Source organism: Protopterus annectens, chromosome 13.part0 (genome assembly GCF_019279795.1).
Source record: "Protopterus annectens isolate FY-2018-M chromosome 13.part0, PAN1.0, whole genome shotgun sequence".
Lineage (NCBI taxonomy): Eukaryota > Metazoa > Chordata > Ceratodontiformes > Protopteridae > Protopterus > Protopterus annectens.
Genome location: NC_056747.1, coordinates 1,237,636,297 through 1,237,661,039, shown reverse-complemented (window position 1 = coordinate 1,237,661,039; position 24,743 = coordinate 1,237,636,297). Strand labels below are relative to the sequence as shown.

Sequence of the window (24,743 nt, the reverse complement as noted above, 5' to 3'; positions counted from 1 at the left end):
ACAAAGAGACTTCCCAGACTCTGGAACAGTCTGCCCATACATGTCTAGCAGAGCGCCTCTTTGGCCCTCTTCAAAAGTAATCTTGACGATTGGATGGGAGAAAGGAAATTCACCTCGGGGATCACGTCAGTCACCTTGCTAGACAGGGGTCCAAGGAAGTAAATAGTGTGGGAAGAAATAGCCAGGGAATTGTTATGGCTAGGCTTGTATAGGCCCTAGGGCCGATAGCCTACTACCAACCTATGAAAAGAAGTCTACCCTCACCTGCAGTTCTTTTCTCCCTATAACATATATACATATATATATATATATATATATATATATATATATATATATATATATATATGTATGTATACTTTTACCATCACAATCTCACAAGACAGTTAAGTGAATCTGGAAGGTCAAATGTCACTGTTCCACGGTTTCATAACATCGACTTGTAAAGGTTTGAATCCACAACAGTGAATACATGCTAGCATTCGCTGTTGTGGATTTGTTGTTTTGAAAGGAGATCTCACTACAGTGGGGATCAGGAAATTTACCCTTTACCTCACGGTCATGTAATCTCAGAGTTTGTATATATATTTAGCAGGGGGGCTTGCCCCCTACAAAATGTTCGTAGGAATAACCAGAAGTCCAGGTAGGTTGGGTAATGTCGATATTGTCAATGGTCGACTTTCTGAAATTTCCACGTTTGGTGTTGTGATCAGTCGGTATTTGGATTTTACAATGTTTCAGTTTTGGTAAGTAATCACTTACACAAATGTGTTGTGAGGTTTTGATAGTAAACCTACATATAATATGTTTCCAGCATTACTCTCAACTGTTTAGATTTTCAAAGAATGTCCAGACTTTTGCCTCATATTTTTTGTCTGTTTCTCAAAATTGTTTTCAAGCAAATCAGTGAGGATTTAATTCATTAAATAATAACAGACATTTGAGTTTTAGACCATGTTATTCAGAAAATGCATGTTTACACAAAACCTTTTATTCTAAAAACTTTGTAAGTTTATAAGAGGAATATTTAAAATTTGTTCCTATGTTTGGGCCCTCGCCCCCCCCCCCCATTATTTTTGTCCAACTTTCCTGAGCTAAGAAGTTGACAAGTATGGTTTCCAGTATGATTTATTTGCCAGGCACAAGTTTGTACTTAATAAAAGTATCATTCTTTGCTTTGGAATCAAAGGAAGGAAAAGCTCATCCACTTTTTGTTTTATGCTTAATGATCAAGTTAGAAGCAACTAAAGGACAGAATAGAAAGACTTACAGTTTTTTTATTGCACTTTCTTCTTGTGATCACTAATTTATTGTAAAAGGAAACTCTTGTTTATCAGTCTTTCTGAAAAAAAATGTCACTTTTAAAAATCTTGTACATATCAGAAACTGGAGACTGGCTCCTACTGGCGTACTCTTTCAATTAGCATGTCCACCAGGATGTAATCTCTTCATTATGATAGCACAACAATTCTTTCATCAAATAATTGCTGAGATACTTGCAAACAACTGCTTATCTGCTTTACAATTATTTAAAAAATTGATGTCCCCTGACCTTTCACACCTTTCGCAGGGGCACTGAGGTTTCCAAACATTGAAAAAAAGTTTAACTGCGTTCTTTGTGGCCAATAAAAGTTATCAGAATCTTTCTGTTGAGAGAATGCAATGGCAGGCATTTGATCTCCAGTTTCCAGTCTTTATGGGATTTTTAAAAATGAATTTCTAGGTGAAAGCTTGATAAAAAAGAGTTCTCTTTAATTTTAAAATAGATTAGTTGTCACATGCACAAAGATGTAATCTTGAAAATGGTAACTCTGGTCTATCCTTTTGTTGCTTTGCATTCGATCTTTAACAATCATATGCAAAGACATGAAACAGAATGCAGCCTTGAAGTTGCACTGTGTTTAGGCCTTTTTGAACAGTTCACTAGTGGCCAGGGGCTTTTCTGGTCATATTTTCACATAAAGTAATCATATTATATGAAAATATATCTTCAGAAAATGGTACTGTCACATCCAGTGTTTACCCTGCTCTGTGGCTTTAAAGGGTGTGACTTAATGATAATGAGGTTGGGGTGGAATCTTTCCTCTCTCAGTTTCCTCAGTATGAATCAAGTAACAACTGCTACAGAAAAGTATAACTTGTAAATTTATCAAGTGCTGTCAATATTGAACCAGACATATCTGCTTCTGTATGACAACAAGGTGTAACAACTTTTAAAGGAGGAAATGTGTATGCCATTTGTTTTTTTAACTGTTGACCAAGTGTTGTACCTTGCCAGTGGCAGAAATGCATAAAATAAGACGTTAACAGAACAGACACTCTGAAATAACGAATATTTAATGAGTACCTTTTTTCTTTCATGCATTTCCATTCTCCGAGGAGGCTAACAACTTCTGACACTGAAATCCCTTCATCATGCAGCTAGGCATGATTATGTGACTCGCTGGAGGTGTGTGAGCTGTACCACACCACTTCACAAGAGAAAAAAACAATTTCTGCTTTCATTTTTAAATATTAAAAAAAGCTGATTTTGTATGTTTCTGTACAGAAGTCTTCTAGTGCCACCAGGATCTTACTACAGCAGACATTCAATGGACATTTGGAGAGGTAAGATGAGCATTCGTACATAATATGCTTTGGCAGAGGAATTTGTCTCCACCTGCATGACATATCACAGATATAGGGAATGTAGTTTTTCTTGTCCGGTACTACCCACAGTCTTACACTGGTAATCCTCAGTCTTGCTGATTTCAACAGCTGTTTTAAAACATGTGAAAAGTTTGCTGGAACTTTTTTTTTATTCTGCCTTTACAGCACAAAGGAAAAGAAACAGTACTGATGCACGTAACTGACGACATTTTTTGGAGAGTGATCTACTTGTTGGAGGTATTCATTTTACGGTAATTTCTGCTTTTGTCATGCACAGCAAAAGGAACAACTACCTTATTTCTCATGTGCGAGGATTATTGCTCCGATAAGTACTAGTATGCTAAAATATAACAAATCAAAGGTAGCAATACAACAGAAGTTGGAAAATGTAATGTCCTTAACTACCATCAAAATCCACAATTCTTTATCCAATAATCACCCGTACAATCTTAAATCCTACGTGCAGTATGACACCACTATTTCTGCAAGTCTCCCATCCACATGAGTATTTTACACTCTCTGCATTTATAAACACTATCAAATTATTCTTACCTGCCTTTCTCACTCCTGGTTTTTCTAGCCATTCCACAATTCCCATACCTGATAACACTGCTCATGCACGATACCTGTTCTCACCTAGTCTGCATGGCTGTCAGTCTTCCCTATATGTTAATGACTGACTGACTGATCAACAAGATACACTGGAAACAATGTATATATATTGCAAATACTGTTTCTATTACTAAGAAAAAATCTCTAACAAATGTCATGGAATTCTGGTTATTAAAATAACCATTTATTATACAGTTATGCATGAAAGTTTGTAATTCTTGCTTTCCTTTGTTGTTAAATAAATATTTGTAAATGTACTTTCTACCTTTGCTTGTGACATGCCTGGGAAGGTTCCTTGAAGCAGCCCACCTTTCCACTTAAAATCATTAAGTAAATAAATAACCCAGAAAAGTAATCTAAATGACAAAATCAGTAGCCATCCTTGAACCAGTTTTAAATATCACTCTCCCCTTACCAGTGCCAAAAATGTACCACAGTCACATTGCTTCACTTATTCCACTATATTACATTTTAATGAGGTGGTTGATGAAAAAAATATCTCAAGATTTTTTTATATCTATTTACCTTTTCTCAAAAAAGAGTCACATCCAACAACTAGACATAATATTTGATTGATGGGCAAGTTCTAAAAGATAGTTCACTCAATCCAATTCAATGTCCAAGTCAGTGTACTCCCAAGTAGAAATTTAGCCTATCTCAAAGTAGTACAGTCTCAGGGTGGGCTGTATTTAGTAGACAGGCCTCCGAACAAAAGAATGGGATTATGGGATTAGCAGGGTCCTGCACATCCCAATGTGGCACAGCCTTGATGTAGGCTGTGTTAAGGTGGGACTGAATGTATCCCCCTTGACAGTGAGTCTTGAGGAGGGGTTATTGCCTTCCTCCCCACTAAGAAACTTTTGAGAAATTAGACAAAAACAGACTGTGTGAGTTGTGCTATGTTTCAATGAACTGAGTTCTGGTCATTACTAGGGGAACTGCAACAGTCACAAACAAGGATAAATGAAGAGTATATCTAGGAATTATTTTATTTAGAAGACACCTCACTTCAGTCCCCGAGTTCACATGATGAAGGCCAGACCCAAGGCAGCCTTCTTTCATCAAGTCGTTTGATACACTATAACATTTGTACTGGTAGTTTAGTTACATAGTGTGTAAAATGATATTACATTAACTCCTCTCAGGATACACAACTAGATCAAAATGAAAGCTTAATGAACAAGGAGTTTAGCGATAAAGAGAATGGAGAAAAGTATACTACTAATTATATGCATTTATGCAAACGCTGCCTTTTCTCTACTTTTTTAATTTTCTGAATGTGCTGATAAGAGCTGAAAAACATCTCGAGAACTGACACACCTGCTTTTTGATGCACAACTTGGACCATTTAAAGTAGTTTTAAGCCAGGTACCTTATAATTAATTTAGTTGTTTTAGCCAGTTAAGACCTACTAGGCACAATTATCACTTACTGCTGGTGAGGGAAACACTTCATCTGGCTAATTACTTGCACAGTAATGTCAGTTGTATAGTAACTGAGCATGAAAGAGGTGAGTAAGGGGCTTGAACTCAGGACTACATGAGGAAGTTCCTTAGGATGTCAATTTTTTTAACTTTGAGAGCTATACTGACAGATGAAGTCACCAACAACATCAAAACATGGCTGCATAAATTAAGAAAGCAACTATAGTATGGTACCAGAGATAAAAGGAATTACTTATTAAAATGTTCATCTCCTTGGTGGTACATAATTTGTAGTATATATTTTTTCCATTCCGCTTACTGCTGACACTGTGCAAAAAGCAAACTTCCTGTTCATTAATTATACATTTACATTAAAATATACTAGTAATACCATCTGAAAGTTATATATAAGTGGCAAACAATTATGCCTTTACATGTCATTACCATATAACAGACACATTTACAATGCTCTTTTTCCTACCACCAGACTCACTTGAGTAATTTCTTAGCTATCCATTAAACCCTGAGTGTAATTTAAAAACATAAACACATGTTGTCTCAGGTTTACTTACACGGCAGCCTGTTGACGTGCCAGGGTGCTGAGTTTGTCACAAATCCATGCTTAACAGCAGTCACTATAATCCACGTGCCTGGTCGGTACTGGAACCTGAGAGTCACACCTCCATCACTGCCTGTTGTTCCTGATGCCAGTGGGATCCGCCTCCCATACACATGCACAGTGGTGTTGCCCAGCGGTGATAAGTTACTATTATCAAACACTTGCACTTTTATTAGCACTTCTGCAAAAGAAAACAAAAATAAAAAGTCTGAAAGCCCATCTCAACATTCAGGAAAGAAAGCTGATCTACATAACATGTGCAAAGTACTTTCATGCAACAGTTAATACAACAATAATCAAAAACCTCCAGTGCAACTTGCTGTTCAGGCAGTCTATGGCGTAACAGACAACATGAAGCTCAGGAGTAAATTATGACAAAGTGTTTATATGTGTCCAGTAACAGCTGTGCCTCAGTGCACCAACTCTTTCATTTACCTTACCACATATCATAGAGGCCCATGGGATATATACAAATGACCCTTAAGGACATCAAGTGTGTAAACTATATGGCTTCTGAATGACCATTACTTTTTACTTTTTCAAGTCTTTGTTGATACATTCGGGCCAATTAATCCAAACTCCACTAGCTGTGGACATACATGTTTCAGCTTTTTTATGATATTACCAGCACAGACCAAGCAGACTGTTTGGCTATCCTACAGAAACACAAGGTCTTTGCACCCGGCTGATGTTCATTACCACTAAGGTGTTTGCAAAATATCTCAACTAACATCCAAAACCAAAAAGTAAAAGGTAACACTCCAAAATCTGTCATATGCTGCCAGATTGAAGAAACTCCAGCTCTATTCAGTCGCATACCGTCTGCTCAGTGGTGACATGTGCCTGATCGAGGGTTCATCTCTGGGTCACTGCTGGACAGCTGCACAACAGAGGCACAACAAAGATAGCCTAGTATAAACCTATGAACCTATGAACCTATGAACACAGACAAACCAAACTACAAGAAAAACCTAGCCATTCTGGAGTTTTCACTTTGTGAAACCTTAAACTTCCTGCAATAGAGGCCCATGGGATATTTGCAAATGACCCTTAAGGACATCAAGTGTTTCAGCTATATGGCTTCTGAATGTCCATGGATTTTTACTTTTTCTTATGCTGTGCTGACAAGGTCATAAGAAGGCCACAGCTAGTGGGGTTTGGCTTTATTGGCCTGACTGTATCCACAAAGAATTAAAAAAAAAAGTGTGGATGAACCTAAGGAATGGAGGATAGCAGGTGTGATACCCTGCTAAAGGGAAGAGCTGGATAAACTCTGGGAACTACCGGCCATTAAGCTTAAAAGCAGGGGCAGGAGGGAAAGGTTGGTAGTATTTCTAGTGATTACAATCTCCAGGATAAGAACTAACAAGGGTTTAGTCCAAAATGAGCTATCAGTCAACCCCGATGCAGTACTATGACTGGGTTACAGCTGTACTTAATGGGGGAATATTGGTAGAAGTAATCTACCTGGAATGCAGCAAGGCCTTTGAGTTGGTCCTGCACAGGAGGATGACAGAAAAACTGGAGGAGCTGGTCAGAGAACCAAGAATGAGGAACTGCACTGTCACACAGACAAATATTAGAATACAGATGGTTATGGTGAAAGCGACAATGTAAAGAAAAAAAGCAAGTGACCAGTGTACTGCAGCACTCAATTCCGGTCCAGCACTTTTCAAAGTTTATGTCTCAGTTATATCTGAAAGAATACATAACAGAAGAACCTCTTATATGATGACACAAAGATGGGTGCAGCCTGAGGAAAGTCTAAGGAGATCTGGAAAAAATAAGCCACCGGGAAGAAACACAGAATTTGAAATTCTGGGCAGACAGATGCTAAGTACTACACTTGGTCCACAAGAAACCTTATACGACCTACCATCTGCGAGGAGTGGAACCCACAAAACAGAGCATGCTTAAGACCATGGCGCCTTAGCATAAGCTTTCAATGGAAAGTCTGAACTGTGAAAACATTTACAGACTTAAATATACTAATCATCATGGGAAACATTTCAGTTTTGTTTTCTTTTGAGAGTACATCAGGAAAATGAGAAGGGTAGTAAAATCAAATAAATATTGTTATAAACAGAATATATATTTCATAGGTAGCTACTAGACATAAGATCCAGAAAAACCTAGCCGAAATTACCAATTGTCCTGGTTTACAGACTGATTTAGTGAATTCCTCAGGGTCAAAGAATATACAAAGTGAGGCTGGGGGAATCAAACTTCGGCATACAGAAAATAGCTCATTCAGGGCTCATATCCTTAATTTTCTGTACAAAATGTCAATGATGAATATATACAAATATATATATACACACACACACACACATATATACACATATATATATATCTTTACTAACTTCCTTACTTCAATCAATTTCTCTTCCCTGACACTCTATTTAAATATGTTTTTTCTCCCACTTCATATTGCAATTCCTGTATGTGTTATACTAACTTACCTTTAATTTCTCTAAACTGCCTAAAATTTCCCTAAATATTAATCATTGTCATGTAAGTTGTATCTATTCTTAACCAATGTTTTCACTTTATGTCTAAATTGGTATAATTGTTTAAACTGCAGATATTTTTATTATTTTTTTATTTTTGTTATTTTTGAAGAGTGCACATTTTTTGTTCTTAAAATGTTTTTGTAATACTTCGCAACTTTTCTCCCCAGGCCTCACTTGAAAATGGACACCAGTCTAGTTGGACTTTACTGGTGAACAAATGTCATAAACAAATGAAAAATTAAATAAATAAGATACTTCGTTGCTTCAGTGTTTCTAGTTTCAGTTCACTCTGTTTTTTTTTTTAATTTCATTGGTTTTAGTTCAGCAATAGGATTGCCTGCTTGGAAACTTTTCATCTATGGCTTTAGACGTTAGCCTTGTTTTATCAATCCATCCTGCACCGGAGGATCTGATTTTATTAACTCAAAAACTAACATCTACCGTGTCTAATGTTTGTGGTCTTTTAGAAAGCTTATTCTAATAAAATCCTAGTTTCAGTTCACTCTGTTTTTTTTTTTAATTTCATTGGTTTTAGTTCAGCAATAGGATTGCCTGCTTGGAAACTTTTCATCTATGGCTTTAGACGTTAGCCTTGTTTTATCAATCCATCCTGCACCGGAGGATCTGATTTTATTAACTCAAAAACTAACATCTACCGTGTCTAATGTTTGTGGTCTTTTAGAAAGCTTATTCTAATAAAATCAAGGCACCTGAAGCGGACATCGTTAAACTAAATGAGACCATTTTTAATTATGTTCATTTTCCACAACATAGTGGACTGTATTACGGAATCAGTGTCAAAATTAGTAGACTTGTTTCCACAATAACCAATAGGAAACAGAAGAAGATGATTAGAAATGCAGAAGCATACCGGTTAGGCACGGCATATGTTGTAACTAAAAAAAGCCTGACTCGAACAAAACCAGTCATCACGCCATTCTGACCACTATTACTGACAAAATGGGAAATATTGCTTCAAATGAAGTGAGTAACGCAAACAGTGAACCAAATCAACCCAATGACTATGAATTGCTTCCAGTTTTGTCCCGGTCCCTTTTTCCCTGAACCCAGGTCCGAACACAAGGACTCCTTAGTGGCAAAGAAAACAAAGACGAAGGGGAAGAGATGAAACTGAAGAAATATAACAACATAGTCAATCTAAATAAATTTTCCCTGAATTGAAAATCACATTTCTGTTCTGAACAAAGGTTTTACCTACATTCCCATACAGACAGCTAACCTAACCGAGGTCATCACTGACTTGAAGCTGTTCACCTGTAAACTGAAACTCAACTACCTCCTTAATGGATAGTCCCCATTTCAATAATAAAAAAACAAAAAGTGTTTCACTAGCACTTACAACCCTCACTTTCCATAAGACATTACAGGTATTCTATGATATTTGTGAAAGTGAATTGAGGAAAAATATTTGCAAAAACCTGAATACCAGAATTTGTCACAACGTAAAATAATTGCCTTGAAAGAAATGAGTAAAAATAAAGACAATGACTACATGAAGGCAGACAAAAGTAGCACTACAGTTGTCATGGATACATCAGCCTATAATGAATCTATCAATCATTTATTAAATGATTTGTTATGAAGTAGTTCCGATTAAACACTGTATTTTCTGAAGAAGTTCTAGCTAAATAAATTGAATGAAAGTGCTAAAACAGTCATCCTCTTGTTTTCCTTATCCTTAACTAATGTTTTCACATTAAGTCTAATTTGGTATAATTGCTTAAACTGTAGATTTTTTTTATTATTTTTTATTTTGTTATTTTTGAAGATTGCAATTATTTTGTTCTTAAAATGTTTTTGTAATACTTTGGAACTTTTCTCCCTGGACCTCAGCTGAAAATGGACTCCAACCCAGTTGGACTTTACAGATGATCAAATCTCATAAATAAATGAACAATTAAATAAATAAGATACTTTGTTGCTTAAGAAATAACTGCTACTCAATTAATCTTTGCATAAAAGAAAACCATTTTGTATTTCAAGACTGTCCTTAATGATGTCAAGACACAAGTAACTTCTCATTGTGTAAGTAAAGGTTGCATTTTATAACAATCATTTGTGAATTATTTAGTTTGTTATACTCTGTTCCAAAAGTGGAATAGTAATACAATTCCACAAATCCTGGCTACCCTTTTGCATATATTCCACAGTGCCACCTAGACTCGGTACTCCAGAAGCCTGTGAGAAGGGCAATGTGGTGAGTAAAAATGACCAAGAAGGATAGAGCAACAGAGTAAAAGTGGGGCTAAAAAGGGGTTAGCATTTTTTACTACCCTTATTTTCATAAAAAAAAAAACAAACAAACAAAAAAAAAAATATTACAAAATAACTGGAATAAACATCCAAAACAACAGTATAAAACACATTCAGTAGACGCAGGTGAACCTATATTTACATCTGTGGCAGCTGCAGAGTAATGATTTGTATGTGGTTACAGGATAAACAACCAAACATAAAATGCACCCCCTTTTGTAAACAACCTTAAATATAAATAAGCTTACAACTAAAATATTACCAGACCTGATGCTAAGACTTGAAATGGTTATCAGACTTTGTAACAGAATTTAAAAAACAAAGTAACCATTTATATTACCAAGTTGTTTATCTTACTCCAGTTTCTTAAAGATGTATATTCTTTGCACTTTACCCTTCCTATGTACAGTGTTACTTTGATTCATAAAAAGTGATAACTGTTTTTACACATCTCATACTGCCTTAGCCAAAAAAAACATGTTTTAACTGTGTAAGCTCCACCAAGCAACAAGTGCCCTTTTTCAGGGCAACCCAAGAGAAAAGTGTATAAAGTGGCAAAAAGACCATAACTGTTCTTGCTTGCCAAACACATATGGTGACCTGCTGCATGTAGCACTGAGGCTACATGATGAAGTATTTATGGTCATATGGGGCTGCCACTGTGAGAAGGTGTTCCAAGCTGTCAGATGGGGGGGGGGGGCACAAAGGCCAAATGAAAACCACCCCCATGGCTGCCTGCATGATGGCCCCAGATCTCCACTTAACTCATTACAGCCCAGTGCACCTTCAGGCATTTCTGCAGTTCATAGGTTCATAGGTTCATACTAGGCTATCTGCCCTAGGGCATTTACAAACCTAGCCAGAGTGTGTTTGGCTTTCGCCACCCATTTTAAAATGAATTTTGCTATGCCCTTTTTCGAGGTTTGTATACAGTGCCTCTGTCTAACAGTGACACAGAAGTGATACCCGGAGTAAATCTACGATCTCCCATCCACTCATCAAGATTCCTCTTGAAGAGAGTCAATGAGGGACTCTGCCTAACCTGGACTGGGATTTTATTCCAGAGTGAAGGGAGCCTCCGGGTCATGAATCTGTCCTCCCAGCATGTCCTATTTATTTCAGTGCTGAGGTTCAAGTCTCTCGAGTGCATAGCTCGATGGGATTTGGATTTTCTGAGGTGCAGCATGTCCATTAATTCCGGGTTGGACATGGCTTTATACGTCAGGCACACATCGCCTCTGAGCAGGCGGTATGCCACTGAGTAGAGCTGGAGTTTCTTTAACCGGGCAGCATATGGCATCTGTTTGAGCCCTTTGATCCTCTTGGTGAGGTACTTTTGGGATCTTTCCAGTTGCTGCAGGTGTCTGGTAAGGTACATCCCAAAAGGGGCATTGTACTCAATTATGGGCCTGATGAGGGATGAGTAAAGAGGCACGATGACTTCCCCTGATCTAGATGTGAATCCCTTCATGATTAGGTGGGCTATATAAAATGTTTTTCTAACCACTTTGGCCACGTGGTTGTCGAATGAGAGCTTGCTATCAACTTGGGTCCCCAGGTCCCTAATTACTTCTTCCGTACTTAATGGATTACCATCTATGTGGTAATTTGTGGGCACTTTGTTTTTGCTGAAGGGGATGACTATACACTTTTTGGCATTTAGCTTGAGGCCATGGCTCTGGCACCAGTTGTCTGTTTCTATGAGGCCCTTTTGTAGGATGCTTGTGTCGGCTGGAGAGTCGATTATGGCACCCAGTTTGTAGTCACCTGCGAACTTGGTCAGCCACAGTCCTTCCGTGTTGGCCTCTACCTCCGAGAAATATATACCGAACAAGAGAGGTCCCAGGACTGAGCCTTGTGGGATGCCACTTGTAACTGGTTTGGAGTCTGACATGGCTCCAGCAATTCTAACCATGTGGGTTCTGTCCTTGAGCCAGTTTGCAACCCATCTAGTGACATAGGGGTTTATATTTAAGCTGGTGAGCTTATCTATAATGCCCGAGTGGGGTATTGTATGTATCAAAGGCTTTTGCGAGGTCCAGGTAGGCTGTGTGGACCACCTTCCCCTCGTCAATGGCCTTGGTGACTGTTTCAAAGAAATCGACCAGGTTTAAGAGGCAGGATCTGCCCTTAACAAAGCCAAACTGGGTAGGATCCAGTGTCTGTAGGTCCCCAATATCTTTATTTATGAGGTCCATGATGATCCTTTCCATAGCTTTGCAGACCAAGCTAGTCAGGCTTATGAGGCGATAGTTTCCAGGATCCATTGAGGCACCACCTTTGTGGAGAGGGACCACTATTGCTGTACGCCACTCTTTGGGTACATATCCTGTAGTAATGCTAAGATTGAACAGTAGTTTTATGTTTGGGTTTAGTTATTCTTGGAGTTCATGTAGGACGCAGCCCGGGACACCGTCTGGTCCCATTGATGCTGTGTTTTTTGCTTTGGAGAGGGCGGCTCTTACCTGAGCATCTGAGATGTCGGGGGGGGGCGGCACTCTGCTGGGATAGATATTTGCCCTTTTGGTGGGGAAGGGGGGGGAGAAGTTTGCGCTGAACCTGTCCGCTAGGATGTTGGCAATGTCTGTGGGTTCGGTGTATTTTTTGTCACTTTGGACCAATTCTGAGCATATCTGGGAATTCCCACCCAGGCTCCTAACATAACTAAAGAAAGCCTTGTGATTATCCTTAGTGTCCTGTAATTTTTCTCGAAGCTGGCCTTAGACGATTTTATGAGTGCCCGTAGTTTTTTGCTAATACTGATCAGAGATGCCTTCCCTTTTTGGGATTTTTCTCTATCATGTAGTAGCTTCCTCCTTCTATTGTATAGTTTGTTTATGGCTGGGGTCCACCAGACAGGACACCTGCCTTTGGAGGACTGGGTCTTGGTTTTGTTTGGGATTGCATGATCCATGCATTCCTGAAGGTGTTAATAGAATGCGTTTATAAAGGATTCTGCGGTCTGGGCCGTATTTTCTACAGGCCCGGGGGCTTTGAAGGATTCCACCTTGGTTTTGAGGAGTGTGAAATTTGCTTTAGAGAAGTTTTTCACTGTGGTTTTCTGGGCAGGGGCTGGGGTCAGGATGTGAATATCTAGTGAGATTAGTTTATGGTCTGATCTTACCAGTGAGGGATACACTTCTGGTCTGGCGCATAGAGTCCCCATGTTGGTGATGATCAGGTCCAGTATGTTTTCTCCTCTTGTGGGAGTGGTAACAAGTTGTTTCATAGCATTTGAGTTTATAAATTCTAGGAACCTTTGGGCTAGGGTGTTGGAGCTAGAGTAATGCTCCCAGTCTATGTTTGGGTAGTTGAAGTCGCCCAATATAATGGTGCTTGGAAAGACCTTCATATTTTCCAGTGTTCTCAGGAAGGCAGAGTGGGGTTCCTGGGTTTGGGAGGGTGGTCTGTAGCAGGCTATAAACTGAAAGGCAGTTTTACCCACTGTTAGTTGCACATGGCTAGTCTCTGATGCTTTGTGCTGTGCCACCAACCTGGAGGTGTGGGTATCTTTGACGAATATTGATACTCCCCCTCCTTTTGTGGTTTGGTCCAAGTTTTGGGGCCGAAAAACATGGTATGAGGTATAACCTGGTAGTGCTGGGGTGCTCTCGGGAGCCTTGAACCAGGTTTCTGTTACTGCACAGATATCGATATTCTCCATGCTAAGGAGAGTTTTGAGTGCGTGCATCTTGAGGTTTAGACTTCTGGCATTGAGTAGCATTACCCTTAGTTTCTTAGCCCTTGTGATACCTATGGAGGTGGGTTTGTCTTTTGAGCCTTGCCTAAAAGGCACTATGGAGGTGGCAAGAGCCTTTGCCAATACCCAAAAGCCCAGGGGTGACAGGTGCAAGCTGTCCCTAGCGAAGCATCGTGGCTTGTCGAGCATGTCATCCCAGGCTGACAGGCATTGGATCCCCTTTGAATGACACCAATACTTAAGGCAATTGTTGAAATTGATCATCTTGTCTTCATATTGTGGCATCATTCTTGGTGAGGGTAGGATGCTACTCAAGGTCAGGGTCATACCGGCCTGGGCTACATGCTCAGAGAGCTCCTCTATGTCTCTTTTCATGTAGTCCAGGGAGGTACGTCTCAGGTCATTCACACCAGCATGGACAATGACTGAGTCATATTTGTAATTGCCTTGGAGTGACCTGAGTGCTTGTGTTATGTGGCGGATCCTAGTGCCTGACAGGCAGCTCACCGTGACCTTCTCCTTGTTCAGCCTGGTGAGCGGGACGTCAGTGTGCCTGACGATAGAGTCACCTATTACAAGTGTATCAGGTGTGTTGTTTTGCCTTAAGGGCTGTGACTGTTCGGCACACTGGCTTTGGGAGCTATGTGTTGCACGTGTTTTGTTTACTCCTACAGACTCCTCTAGGCATCAAAATTTGCTTGTTCATATTTGCATTAATAATTTCAAAACCCTGCTACATACAAGGTATCAGAAGATTTCATCTTAAGGCATATATGATGTCAAACACAAATGTATTGATATCTGATCTCTTTCTAATGCAGCTATAGAGATACTGATTATTTGTAGAAAGTGTATTTGTATTGCAATAATTTTCATATTTTTTAAATATTTCACATTCAGGTAACACAGACAGAACTACACAGCCTTGTATGAAAGCTCACAGCTGTATGAAGAAAATCCTGCTGGCAGTATGTGTCTTGTTTGAATGGTTACTGAGATATGATAAGCTGTTTATACAACATTACAAAATTAATATTCACTGCCTTTATTTTAGCTTATAAAATCCAGTTTAAAGAATCAAAATGAATGAATGACACTAACGTAAAGACTAATTTAGCCTGAATAGTTTGCCATTTGCAGTTTTCTAGTAACACTTATGGTTCCAGAGATATGAATATTTGTTTGAACTGTAAGGTGATAGCTTAATTTTTTAAAGGCTCAAGTCACACCCACTGGGAGTTGAAGGCACACACTTAAAAGAGCTGTACAGGAGGGAAAGAGTTCATTCTTGCCCCTAGCACTCGAAAGAACAGTCAGTTACAAAAGTCATGGGGTCAAATTAGGACAGATGTTGGGGGAAAGAACTGCCGAGTGTGGAGGCAGGGGTTTCAATGGCCAGCAGGCATAAAAGGCAAAATGGTAGGAAAAAATAAAATGTTTGAAAACTGCAACTGCTTGCCTTCAAATCTGGAAATATAGAAGAACCATGATTCAATGGATCTATGGCTGAAACAATGATTATTATTAAGCGGAGTGTATAGGCCTGCAATACCAGTCAGCTTTCCTGTAGAAACTATGTATATACAATGTGCATTACATAACTACAGGGCAATTGTACTTGTTAACTTCCCCACTTGGCCACAATAAAAGTGATACCTGAAGCAAATAATCAGTCAATAAATGTCAAAAGACAGTCAGCCCATGGGGTACCAAGTTCAGGAGTTCACAGAAGCTGCTGATCATTTCCACTCTGAAAGAGGACTATGTGGCTATTAGGGTTAGGCAGGGCTACCAGAAGATGATGGAGTAGCCAATGACCTGTTCTCCTGCCATTGTGAAAAGGTCATCGGGTCTGTATTGTCTGTCATGAAAACATTAGTAAGGTGGTGAAGGGTACTGCTACCTTAGTAACACCTAACACTAACCTTCTCCTTGCCCTTAACCCTAACTTTACACCTTAATTTAGAAAAACACTTTCCATAACACTAACACTATTTAGACAAATTAGGTTTGAATTTGAGATGGGGTTTGGGCGATCAGATTGCAAAAGGAAATAATTTGTTTTCCTTTTATATATATATATTTTTTTTTTTAAATTTTGTGATTTTTTTTTTTCTTTAAGCTGATTTTTGGAATGCTGGCTTTAATCATTTCAGTGTCAATGGTCATGCATTTTAACAAATCAACATAAACTTGGGAGAATGTGTGCCAAGTTCAAGGTTCAGATATCTTGGAATATTCCCCCTACCATGAGATATAGTAGTCTTGCATAGAGTAACAGGGATAGGGTAAACCACTCTTGAAAAATCACTTCATTGGTGTAATGATAAGTCTGAGAAATCACTATTATATGTATTGGTCGCAGTTCAGTTTTCTAAATATTGGAACTTACAGGACTGGGTCTCACTATTCTGAAAGTGAACAAAATTGTTTCTTAAAGAAATAAGGCAGGAATACATTGGTTTGGAACTGCCACAGCTATTGCAGAATCAGAACTGATACTGGACACAAGTCAGGAAAAGTGGGACTAGAATGGGTGGTGCATGCCTATTCTTACCCTTCCCTGGTAGTCTGGTAAGTCATTGGTGACACATAATGAGTCTTTCTGCTGGGTCCATTGATGTCCATGATAGCAAATGAATCTGGATGCTGTAGGACCCAGAGGCTAAAGGCATGCTTTTCTCCCACCCTAACATGATGGCACAGGAGATATCACTGGTGTGCCACCTCCCAGAAGAAGAGGGGAGACAGTCCATATGGATAAGCAGTAATGGAGTAAGTGTGGATGCTTGGTGGGTGCAGTTGTAGAAGCAAATTCATGTTATCATTATTGCATGCTTTCACTGCATATCTGTTTTCATATCGGCTTTTTTAGATATATGTAAAATGCCCTTTAAACTGCTGTAGGATGTGGATAAGGGCCACTATTCCAGTAATTTCTCTAGAATTCAAGTCATGTTGCCTTGGGTACCACAATGATTTTGACAATGGATGTAGTGAAGATTCTGTAAATAAGAGGTTGGAAAGTTATAAGCCCCTGCAGTGCAGTAATCTAGCAAGGGTGGGGTAAAGGGGGCAATTGCCCCAGTTACAAAGTATTAGGGAGTGTGATTAAGAGGCAGACTTTTGTTATGTACTGAAATGCTGTTACAGAAAGCCATTTGGAGGGAGACTCTTCACTTGAAGAGTTGGGTGGCTGTGGATTGGCTGACTTAATGTAGGAAAACTACCAGCCTCCTAGAATAATTTAAAGAAGTTGGTTGTTTTTTGTTTTCTTGCTCTTAACTTGAAGAGCTGGGGGGACCTAGATTTGGTGGGGCATGTTTGGCTGCATTACTGTAAGAAACCAATTGGCTTCCTACACTTGTGCGAACGTCCAAATGCATTTTTTGTTTGCTTTTCACTTGAAGAGATGGGAGAAAGGAGGATTTGCTGGAGCGTAACTTGCTGACATTACTGTAAGAGGCCAATCAACGTCCTACAGTAATCTGAAGACATTTTTTAGTTTTGTATTGAGGGCTGGGGATGCACGGATTTGATTGGTTGTGACTGGCTGACATTACTACAGAAAGTTTGTGGGATCGGCACAGAGCACTAGTTACACTACCTATGCCTCTGCTGCAGTGCCTCTGCTGACAAAAACCTTGATGTAAAGAAAAACAAAAGAAAACAAAAGGAAATGTGTCTTTACAATACAGTGTTAGCAGACATCATTCAGAATCACCACCCCAGGGTACCAGTGTTGTATGTCGGGAGATTACAGTGTTAGCAGACATCATTCAGAATCACCACCCCAGGGTACCGGTGTTGTATGTCAGGAGATTACAGTGTTAGCAGACATCATTCAGAATCACCACCCCAGGGTACCAGTGTTGTATGTCGGGAGCTTACAGTGTTAGCAGACATCATTCAGAATCACCACCCCAGGGTACCAGTGTTGTATGTTGGGAGCTTACAGTGTTAGCAGACATCATTCAGAATCACCACCCCAGGGTACCAGTGTTGTATGTCGGGAGATTACAGTGTTAGCAGACATCATTCAGAATCACCACCCCAGGGTACCAGTGTTGTATGTCGGGAGCTTACAGTGTTAGCAGACATCATTCAGAATCACCACCCCAGGGTACCAGTGTTGTATTTCGGGAGCTTACAGTGTTAGCAGACATCATTCAGAATCACCACCCCAGGGTACCGGTGTTGTATGTCGGGAGATTACAGTGTTAGCAGACATCATTCAGAATCACCACCCCAGGGTACCGGTGTTGTATGTCGGGAGATTACAGTGTTAGCAGACATCATTCAGAATCACCACCCCAGGGTACCGGTGTTGTATGTTGGGAGATTACAGTGTTAGCAGACATCATTCAGAATCACCACCCCAGGGTACCAGTGTTGTATGTCGGGAGATTACAGTGTTAGCAGACATCATTCAGAATCACCACCCCAGGGTACCAGTGTTGTATGTCGGGAGATTACAGTGTTAGCAGACATCATTCAGAATCACCACCCCAGGGTACCAGTGTTGTATGTCGGGAGATTACAGTGTTAGCAGACATCATTCAGAATCACCACCCCAGGGTACCAGTGTTGTATGTCGGGAGATTACAGTGTTAGCAGACATCATTCAGAATCACCACCCCAGGGTACCAGTGTTGTATGTCGGGAGATTACAGTGTTAGCAGACATCATTCAGAATCACCACCCCAGGGTACCGGTGTTGTATGTCAGGAGATTACAGTGTTAGCAGACATCATTCAGAATCACTACCCCAGGGTACCAGTGTTGTATGTCGGGAGATTACAGTGTTAGCAGACATCATTCAGAATCACCACCCCAGGGTACCAGTGTTGTATGTCGGGAGATTACAGTGTTAGCAGACATCATTCAGAATCACCACCCCAGGGTACCAGTGTTGTATGTCGGAGATTACAGTGTTAGCAGACATCATTCAGAATCACCACCCCAGGGTACCAGTGTTGTATGTCGGGAGATTACAGTGTTAGCAGACATCATTCAGAATCACCACCCCAGGGTACCAGTGTTATATGTCGGGAGATTACAGTGTTAGCAGACATCATTCAGAATCACCATCCCAGGGTACCAGTGTTGTATGTCGGGAGCTTACAGTGTTAGCAGACGTCATTCAGAATCACCACCCCAGGGTACCAGTGTTGTATGTCGGGAGCTTACAGTGTTAGCAGACATCATTCAGAATCACTACCCCAGGGTACCGGTGTTGTATGTCGGGAGCTGCCATTTCCTTTCCTTCAATGCTGCCACTACTGGATACAACCAAGAATGCCAGGTAGACACCTAGGTGTTGTGCGACAATTGTCTTCTTCTGCCACAGACAATACTGATGCCACAGCATCTGCTACTCCTGATGTTGTTCCATCACTTGGGACTGAATATATGCCCAGAATCATAAGGGTGGCATGCCTGCTATGGCTACATCAAAAACTAGTTTTTTTCTGATTTATTTTCTATGCAGAGACTAAGTACACAAAATGCAGTTTAAGCAGCAGTCCAGACTTGGAAAACAAGAAGAAAAAAAGTCCAGTCTTCCAGTCCTGATTTACCCGTTGCAGTAAGTTGCTTTCAGCTCTGTACTTTAAACCGCTTCCTTGGCATGGGGCTTCTACTGTCACTCTGTTTGCACTGTATCCTTATACAGCAGAACTTCTAGCTGCTGTGAGTTTGCTGTTTTTACTTCTATGCTATAAGGGGGCAACAGTTGAGAAAATTAAATGGGTGGAACAAGTGAGGATGAATGCTTGCTTGGTCAAGGGAAGCAGCAGTTCAGCTGTTCGGCTATGGCCAGCTGGCTGGGAAGGGAAGTTAGTTTAATGCTGTATTCTCTACACAAGCCTGTATACTGGCTACGCAGGCTTTTGGCTTTTTGGCTGCTTTCACATATAAATAGAAACAGATTCATTAATAAAATGCTAAATGAGAAATGTACAAATAAAAGTCAACACATCTAACAATACAGACTTTTTATATCCTACTTGGTTAAAGATGGAAGCAAATTACCTTTTAGTTATCCTACTGTTAAAATATTACTGAATACAAAAAATCCATAGTCTAACATGAGCAAATGAACAAAGAATTTCTCCAGACAGGAGACATAAATTCACTTAATTGCATTTCTGTCTTAAGAATGCATTCTCACTGGACAGGTGTGACACTGTAGTTCACAAGCAATGAATTCTGTATGCTTGTAATGAGCTGTCCCAGTCAAACATGAAATACTGCTATTAATAATGTGTCATGAAATCATCCCCCACCACTGTGTTTTATTTACCATTGGACAAGTGAGTTTTCTAAGCATGTCTGTATTGTACCACAAGCAGCAACTGCCAGGAAACTAAACGGTTCCTACAGTCACACTAAAGTCCACAGATATCATGGAACAGCTCCAACAACTCTTCATTCATTTCTGGTGTGTGTGTGTGTGTGTGTAAACATATATATATATATATATATATATATATATATATATATATATATATATATATATATATATATATAGCTGCACACGTAAAAACATGCACACGTATCACGTTTGCAGAGTTCTCAATACTGTAAGTTACACAGTATATATATGAAATCAATACTGAGATATCTGACCAAATATAAATAAATAAACAAGCTGAAATTTATAACAGTTACTTTTTGTCTTCTTTCAAGAAGAAAAGTACATGGGCTCTTTAAGTGACCCTACATGAATTTTCATTTCTAGTGTGAACAAGCTTTTAGGAGCTCAGTTTCATGTCAAGGTCATTTTCAAGGACAATACTCCAGCAGAGAAGAGGTTAATGTGAGTGTCCCCTGGGCCTCGTTCAGCAGGTTTGCTTTACAAAGATAGAGTGAAAGTGACTGAGTAAGGGCTATTTACTGATTTTCCAGCGAAGCTGAGAGCCCAAAGGAAGGCAAGCCAAATGCAGGCAAGCCACGTTCCATCATTTCTGTTACTCTGATTCAGTTACCGTGGCAACGACCTCCTTCACCACTCAAGAGGGCCCCATCAGGTTCCAGAAGGATCCCAGATTTCTTGCAAAATACGTTTCAAAAAAGAATACATTCGGGTACCACGAACAAAGAAGCCACCTATTAAAATACATGTGGTGGAGATGGATTTTTTTTTTCATAGTTTGGCAACCACTGTGTTCTTGATCTATTCTGCTCCAAAAAAAGTTCAGTCCCTACTTCCTCTGAATAAAACAACAGTAATGTACACACTTCAGACAGTTTCATTAGCAGAAGAAAAGGCAGAGGGTGGGGGATGCTAGTTCAGATGATCCAGACACCAACTTCATTATTTCCAGAATTTATTAATTTATGCTAAGTTTTACACTGATCCTAATCCTGCAGTCAACTATATCTTGCTTTCATCTATGACCTTGAGGGAAATGAACTGAAAGTACTGGGCCATTTTTGCACTATGTAATTTATTATGTTACTCTAAAAGTTGTGTCATGAGAGCTGTTCAACAATTTGTAGTAACTTGTTTCCAGGTGCGATCTATGGGTAGCACATTAACATACAATGCTTCCATTAAATGCAAACAGACTGCTATGAAACAGGACAAACTAAAGAATTAAGCTGTACATCTGCATGCCTTTAGATTTCTAGTAAAGCAGTCCTGGTCTTGGCATAGAAACTGAAGAATGTATAAGAAAAAGGTAGCCTTTTGCCATCACCTATTTTAAATTGTTCCGTCAAAGGTTTGTTGTTTAACCACAATGAATGTACCTTATTAAACTATCAGAAAATATCATACATTGTTAAAATGAATTTCACTTCTTTCAACTGTCAATACTACTTCTTCAGGTAGGATTTCACTGTTCAACACCTGTTACATTTGTTCTTTGTTTTCATTCTTCGTGGAGATTTCACTCATGGGCCTGAAACTGTCCTGCATATATAAAACATATGCAAAATGTAACCAACAGAAAGGAAGCATGGAATACCAGTGTGAAGGATTTCAGCTGAAGTAAACACCCTTCATATAAAATGATGCAGAAGGCTTTCATCGGTGTCAGCGGGGGCCGGGGATATCTTGTTTTTTTCCCCTTCCATCAGAAATGAGATAAAATTACTGTACAAAGACAGCAAAGTTGGTGGGGGAAGGGCAAATAAGAGGAAAACGAATGGGGGTAGAAGTGATAAAGTTAAAAAGAGCAGGAATTAGACTGAAGTTTACACACAATCTGCATAACATTCAGTACACTCCAGCTCATGTCACTATGTAATATGTGATGTTTAACAAAAGTATTTAAAAGAGAAGTCTTTTACAATGAGCATGTCACCTACTGTGAAAAGTGCATTTCTCAACTTTCATATAGTGGCCTGACACCAGTTTTCGAACACTGTCATGTTTTCTTCAGTTGTGGTAATCTCTGACAGTATGCTCCACAGAGGGTACTGCAACAGAGATACCTCAGTCCGCAGTGGTTTGCTGTTCAAAGAGTTAAGAAAGCAAACCTGACCTCAGAGCATTGTCGAATAAATGCGTGAAAAGGTTTAAAATATATCACAGAGCAACACCTCAGTGCATTCCCTAATTTCCCTTACAGTGAGGTAGACAGATCTCAAATTTATCACAGACCAATAGCAGGTTTAGTATCAAAAACCCATATTACAAGATGCAGGGGAAGTTTTATTAGGAACAGATCAAGTGTTGAGATTTACTGTATTTCTCTCTAAAATACACTTTTATTTTTCATACTTACAAGGCTCATAGCCACGGCTTTCACATTTAGAACATGTTATTTTCCACATTATATACCCTGGCATGTGGCACCAGTTAAGTACCTGACCTTCATAATATTTCTACCTTTCAGAGTTTATGATAAAGGTCTCTCTAAAGGAGTAATGATCTTGCCAATGGAAAGGGCCTGGAGCCTATGCTTTAGTAACTGCTGCATAAGTAGTGCAGTACATATTTGCCTTTCTTCCTGTGACTGGCAATCCTTCTGGTCATCTTCTACAGTACAATGATGCTCACTTGGAAGTGGGCAGTATCACTCTTACAAAGCTTACATGACTTTTAAATTTGCCTTGGACACCTAAACTACAACAGGAAAACCTTAATTTAACTGGTGGTACAAATGCCCCTTTTGTTTGTTTCATTGACTTCTAGCCTTAGCATGTAGATGATTTCTTTCTCTGTCACCAGCTATTGACAGATTTGTTTATTTATATATTAGTTCATTAGCCAGGTAACTGTACTGGTCCAGAGACCACTTTGGGCTATAATCTGTGTACAAGGCAGGGCAACAAGCCTTTGGCTCACCACAGTCAAGTATACAATATGGTTAGAATAACATTTCCAGCTTATAGCAACAGTTCTGACTTACAGAATTTGGCAAAGTAATAGAGTAGTTGAAAAAAATCAACAATGAGTTTAACAGCTGTGAGGGGTTAACAAGAAATAGTGGTATCTATTGTGGATATGTGGAAACTACCATAGCAATGGCAGATTTACTGATGGGAGTTAGAGGAGCTAAATGTCCCCAATTAGCAATCGTTTCTTAACTGTAACACTTGGCAGGGTGGCTCATGAAATGCAAGTGGAGTGTGAGGATCTGTTCCTTGTCAGCTGATCTTGACAGTCCAATCAAGTTCAGCAGCCACTCTGCCAATTCTGAGTCAGAAGTTATGATGGTGTGGTGGAAAGTAATGAGTCCTTAAATGAAAGAAACTGCTTTTCTGGCTACAGTGTAATAAGCTAAAAGCACCGTCAAAGTGAAAGATGATGCAGCTTTGTTCAAAGGTACATAAAATTAAATTTTTGTTTTGCCAAATAGGTAGCCTGGAAACGTATGACTGATATAAATCTGCACAGGCATCATAATCTGCATGTAAACTAATCTTTTTTACTTCAAAATAGCTGACAATAACAGTGTCAGTAAGTCCGGACCCTAATGTATTATTCAAAACTGAATAACTTTACTATTTGTTTGGATGATTCTGCTAAAATGGGATTAATGATCCCTTTGCAGAAACTCAACCAACCTTCACTAAGAAATACAGTTTTGAATCAGTGTGCAAGGCTGCTATATGCAGAGGGATCCATAGGCGTTTACAATGAATTTATCATGGCTATACTCAAGTGTACAGTGTGCACAGTACAGTGTCTCTTCACAGTGGAGGGGTAGCAAGGATTGTATTATATTTTGGTTGCACTTTTTAGTGTGCAATAGCTCTTCTTCAGTAACTGTACACTGTCAAAAGATGCTCTTTTTCCTAGGAGATTCAAGTGTCCGCAATGAATTTTGGACAATGTCTGTTACTGGAGGCACTGAAAACAGGATTTGATATGTACGTATACAGAAATGAAGCCTCACTCAGATTTACTTAGACATCTAGTATGTCTGAGTCTTGTGTGGATAGCGCAGATCTACAGATTACAGAATGCATTGTTTATTATTGCCAATATTTGCTTTTTTAACACAAACATGTGAGGTGTACACAGTCCACAAAGTGGCTATAAATACAGAGTATGATGGGAGTGTGTAAATGAAAATGACTGACTGCTGTTATGATCTACTTAAATATTCATTAATCTGGTGGACTAGTGTAATTAGTGTGAAGCAAGTTGGGATATATTACTACAAGTATTCTTTAAATCAGAATCAGACATCTGAGGTATATACAGTCAATAAATTGGCTGCTGGATACACACACTGTCAGTAGAAAAAGGTGACACCACTGCTGTTGCTTGATCAGAGTTAAACAGTCACTGATCTGGATTGACAGGAGCAGTGCCACACTATGCATTGTATTTGCTGTGATCTGTGTGAAATGATTATTACTATGACTTGTGTGTGTGTGTGTGTGTGTTAGGTGGCTGTTGCAATGTCTTATATTAAGAAGCTGACCATAATATTTTCCATTTTCCATCAGACTTGGACTACAATATTGTATACATTAAGTGTCTGTCTTTGGAG

At 39.4% G+C, this 24,743-nt stretch overlaps 1 protein-coding gene across 1 annotated transcript in view; it reads right to left on the bottom strand.

The window, feature by feature from the left end:
* Positions 1–24,743, bottom strand: part of FAM171A2 (family with sequence similarity 171 member A2) — a 1,068,017-nt gene that overhangs the window by 729,210 nt on the left and 314,064 nt on the right. The window contains exon 2 of the mRNA XM_044055243.1: positions 5,255–5,482. Coding sequence (XP_043911178.1) covers positions 5,255–5,482 — 228 coding nt within the window. The remainder of the gene's footprint in view (positions 1–5,254; positions 5,483–24,743) is intronic.